Source organism: Galeopterus variegatus, unplaced genomic scaffold, assembly GCF_000696425.1.
Source record: "Galeopterus variegatus unplaced genomic scaffold, G_variegatus-3.0.2 Scaffold956, whole genome shotgun sequence".
NCBI lineage: Eukaryota > Metazoa > Chordata > Mammalia > Dermoptera > Cynocephalidae > Galeopterus > Galeopterus variegatus.
This window is the reverse complement of record NW_007727067.1, coordinates 288087-292250: the sequence shown is the minus strand read 5'-3', so window position 1 is coordinate 292250 and position 4164 is coordinate 288087. Positions and strand designations below refer to the sequence as shown.

General features: G+C 50.6%; 1 protein-coding gene across 1 annotated transcript in view; it reads right to left on the bottom strand.

Annotated features, from left to right (window-relative positions):
• Positions 1 to 2796: 2796 nt before the first annotated feature.
• The window catches only part of PRKCDBP (protein kinase C, delta binding protein), a 1779-nt gene continuing 411 nt past the window's right edge, over positions 2797 to 4164 (bottom strand). Inside the window, exons 2-3 of the mRNA XM_008573699.1 lie at positions 3986 to 4164; positions 2797 to 3423 (exon numbers count right to left, since the gene is read on the bottom strand). The exon at positions 3986 to 4164 is cut by the window's right edge and continues 38 nt beyond it. Of these exons, the coding sequence (XP_008571921.1) occupies positions 3022 to 3423; positions 3986 to 4164 (581 nt within the window). The 3' untranslated portion in view covers positions 2797 to 3021. The remainder of the gene's footprint in view (positions 3424 to 3985) is intronic.

Genomic DNA, 4164 nt, shown 5'->3' with positions numbered 1-4164 from the left:
TGACCCACCAATGTGCCTCCCACCTGCTTAAAGCAGCTGCCTAAATGCTACACATGCTGGGTGACAAGTTGGTACTCTGTCAGTATCTTCACTCCGTTTAATTTATAATAATAATATTAATAATAAAAACTGGCAGTGGCAATGAAGAACATAATGCAACAAAATGAGCTATTAAGAAATTGAACTAATTTTGTTTTAACTTGATTTTATTATTCACTGCTATAAGCCAATCAGGAAGGAATAAAAAATAACATTCCCCTTCTCCCTGAAGTCAGCCAAGCCTTTGGATTTCTAGGGGTCAAGACATTTTATATAGGAAATGTGCAGTTAGGCTAAGATTGAAAGGGGAAAATCTGGGAGATTCCCAGGGATGTGGAAAAACAAGAATTTTTTCTTGAGTGTGGAGAACTGAGCCTGCTCATACCAGCCCCTCTGAGAGGACAGAACCTTGAAGGTGTGGCTGCTGGGAAGCCGGTACAGCCTGAGCACTAATACTTGGGAGCCTGGAAGAGGAGCCCTGTATTTTCCCAGACAAAATAGAGCTATTGCAGAGCCGCCGTTACATGGAAGGACCCCTGTACCCCACCCCACCTCAACCCCCACCCCACTTCAACCCCCACTCCCCCTCAACCCATGGAGCTGGACAAGCAGACCTCAGAGCAGTTGGATGAAGCATCACGTAGGACACTGGCACCACAACGGTGACATCATGTGGTTGTAAGGAGTAACAGCATCAGAGAAATTAAAAGGCTCACAGTGAGATGGTGTGAGCCCCAAGTATACTTGTACAATCTGGGGAAGGGGAAAACAACTAAAATAAGTGATAATAGACTCCCACCAATATGGCAGGTGGAGGATTAAATTATTCTAATTAAATCTGTAAAAATAAAAAATGCGACACTACTTGAACTCAAGTGTCAAGGAGTAATTCATACATATAACTCGTGTCATTATTAATCCCCAATGTCCTCATCTAAAGTACACACACACACACACACACACACACACACACCAGTCATTATTTGTATCTTAATCTGTTTTCTTTTCTTCAGAACCCTTAACCAGAGGCCCTCCTGGTTCTTATGTTTACTTGCTTATTACCTGTCTCCTCCTACCAGAATTTAACTTCATGAAGGCTGGGATCTTGTCTTTCTTATGTGCCACTGTATCCTCAGCTTTTAAGATAGTACCTGGCATACACTAAGAGTTCAGTAAATATTTGTTGAATGAGTGGACAAATGAATTATATATCTGAAATCTATGGAGCAGAAACTATGTTCCAGGTGCTGAGCTAAGCATTCAATGTCACTTAATTATGTCACTTAATCCCTGCAACAACATGATAGGGACTATTATGATCTCATTTTATAGATAAGGGAACTGAGAACTCAAACTATTAACACTGAGCTCTACTGCCCCTCATCATTCCTGTTTTCCATCTCACTATTGACCATGTCCAAGAAAACTTCCTTAAACGTCCCCCACTTTTCTTCCTTAGGATTGGGTCATTCTCCTTCCCTCTTTGCTCTCAGAATAACCCACATATAAGTATCACTGCATTACATCGTTCATTAAAATCATTGTTCGTATCTCAGAGCTCCTTGAAAACAGAACTAGTGCCATCCTGGTGTTCACAAGAATCAATGGTAGCACGAGGGGGAGTGGCCAGAGATGAGGCTACAAAAACGGGCAGGGACTAGATCACATACAGCCTTGAAGATAATGTTAAAGAGCTTGGGCTTTATTCTGTGACGGGGAGACATTGAAGGGTCTGGAGAGTGATGTGATCAGATTGGCAATTCAAATACTGGTCAAGTTGGGCCGGCCCGGTGGCGCACTGCTACAGTGCGCCGCTTCAGAGCGGGCGGCGCTCCCGCCGAGGGTTCGGATCCCACATACAGATCGGTTCCCGCTCACTGGCTGAGCGAGGTGCAGGCGCAACACCGAGGGTTGCGATCCCGTTGCCGGTCCCGGTCCGGTACAGGTGCGACACTGAGGGTTGCGGTCCATTGCCGGACACGAAAAAAGACAAAAAGGAAAAAAAAAAAATACTGGTCAAGTGAAAGATAAGACCTGAAATAGGGCAGTGGCCACAGGCATCAAGAAAAGTGGACAGACTACAGAGGTCAAATCAATAGGATAACTATTTCCATGTAGGAGGGGGTGAAAGTCCTCAAGCCAACAAGGTCCCTCAGGTTTCTGTTTGAATGATGGTTCCATTTATTGGTAAAGAAAACTGGGAGAAATTTTGAACCATGCCTAGCAGGGTCTGCCACGTAGTAGGTACTCAGTAAATAGCTGCTGAATTGAAATGCAACTTAATTAAAAAGTAGAAGATAGATTGCTACTTTAGGAGAGTATTTTTCAGCTGCAGCTCAAGGCAGTAGTCTGGGTTGTATGTAGCTAGTAGGAGAGGCCTGGAAATGAACCCTAATGTACCCAGAGTGAAAAGAGGGCCCAGAAAGGAATCCTGGAAAACCCAACTTTAAGGACTATGTAGTGGAAGAAGATACTGAGAGGAAAAACATTAGTTGACATTTATTTAGCACCTACAGCAAGGGACTGTACTGGATGCTAAAAAAAAAAAAAAAAAAAAAAAAAAATTGCGATTGTATGTCCCCATGAGGGAAGTGTTTAAAGAGCAACTGTACAGCAGGATATTTCAGTGGAAACTGGAGAAACACAATGATCTGATTGGCATTCAAGCTACATTCCAAGTTCCAACAATTGCCTGATCCTTTGTATTGCTCCCCGCCCCCGCCCCCCCCCCTTCCACCCCTTCACATGGAGTCTGGATCAAGTGAAATTACTTTTATTGATAGTGAATGGCAAGCAGGTGTGAGTAGCTGCACCTCTTCTTGAAGACACAGGGTACTAGGCTAAAGGAGCCCTTGGCAGGGAGGGCCACAGCGTGGTTGTGGATGCAGGATTCGCTCCTTATTTGGGTGTGAGTGCTACATTCTGAAAGGATTTGTTTTAGGACTGGGCACAGGCACAGGGGTGGGCAGGCAGCCCCAGCCATTAGGCCGCACTCTCTATATGGAGCAGAGCCGCTTCCACAGCCCCGGGCCTCCCGGGATCTTCCTCGGTATCCTGCGGAAGCTCTGGCTCCGGCGTGGACGCCACAGCAGGCTGGGCTTCGGGCTGGCTTTCAGCTCTCCGGCCAGGCCCGAGACGAGGCGGCTTGACGGGCGTGGGCGATGGCGCTGCGGGGCCTTTCCGTCCCGAAAGGGCCCTTCGCAGGCTTTGCACCTTCTGCAGCCCGGTACGCCGCAGCCGCCGGGCCCGGGACTCCACCGCCTCCTCGTCCGAGCTCTCTCCGACTTCGGCCTCCGGCTGCTCGGGGTCCAGCTCGGACTGGTCCACCGGGCCCGTCGGCTCTGGCGCCTTCTGGAAAGCGCTGGCTGGGATTTCAGCCTCCTCCTGCATATGACGGACACAGCACTGACCCTGGCAGCCCCTTACCCTGGACCAGCCTGAGACCCACTCCTCAGTTACACAAGGGGACCCGTCCCACCCTTTACCTCCGCAGCCCGAGTGGGAAGGAAAAGGCAGGCATGGGAAGGGGGCGGGCGGGAGAAGAGGAAGGAAGGGAGAGCTGCGAGCGAGCTGCACAAGTTTCTAACGTAATCTGGTTAGGGGCAGAGGCGAGGATGATGGCCGCAAGAGCAAGGACTGGAGGAGGCAGGGAACCGTCACGGGATGCACCGTTATTGTCGTTTGGGGATGGGCTGGGACTTGGACCAAATTCTGCAGACGTGGCCCGACCTAGAGCCGGGCGGGCTTGCATCGGCCGGGCTGGGCTCTGGCGTGAGAGGGAGGGATGGCGCTGGGTGGTGGGAAGTGGGTGCGGCTCTGAAGTCTGTTCCGCAGTCGCGGGCGGTCAGGAATGTGGGTGTGGTAGGCGGATGGGAGGAGGGAGCCTCCTCAGGGTGTCCCAGAGGCGGGAAACGGCCTGGATTGGGGGAGGCCTGAAGTCACTGACCTTGAAGAGCAGGACGTGGAGCTTCCCGCGCGCCACCAGCAGCCCGTGGTTGGCCTCCAACCGCTGCACCTGGGCCGCGCGGCGCACCGCGCGCTCCTGGGCGGCGTCGGCGTGGGAGCCCACGCGCTCGGCCTTGGCCAGCAGCTGCGCCAGCGTGTTACTGGTGGTGTCGTGGCTGG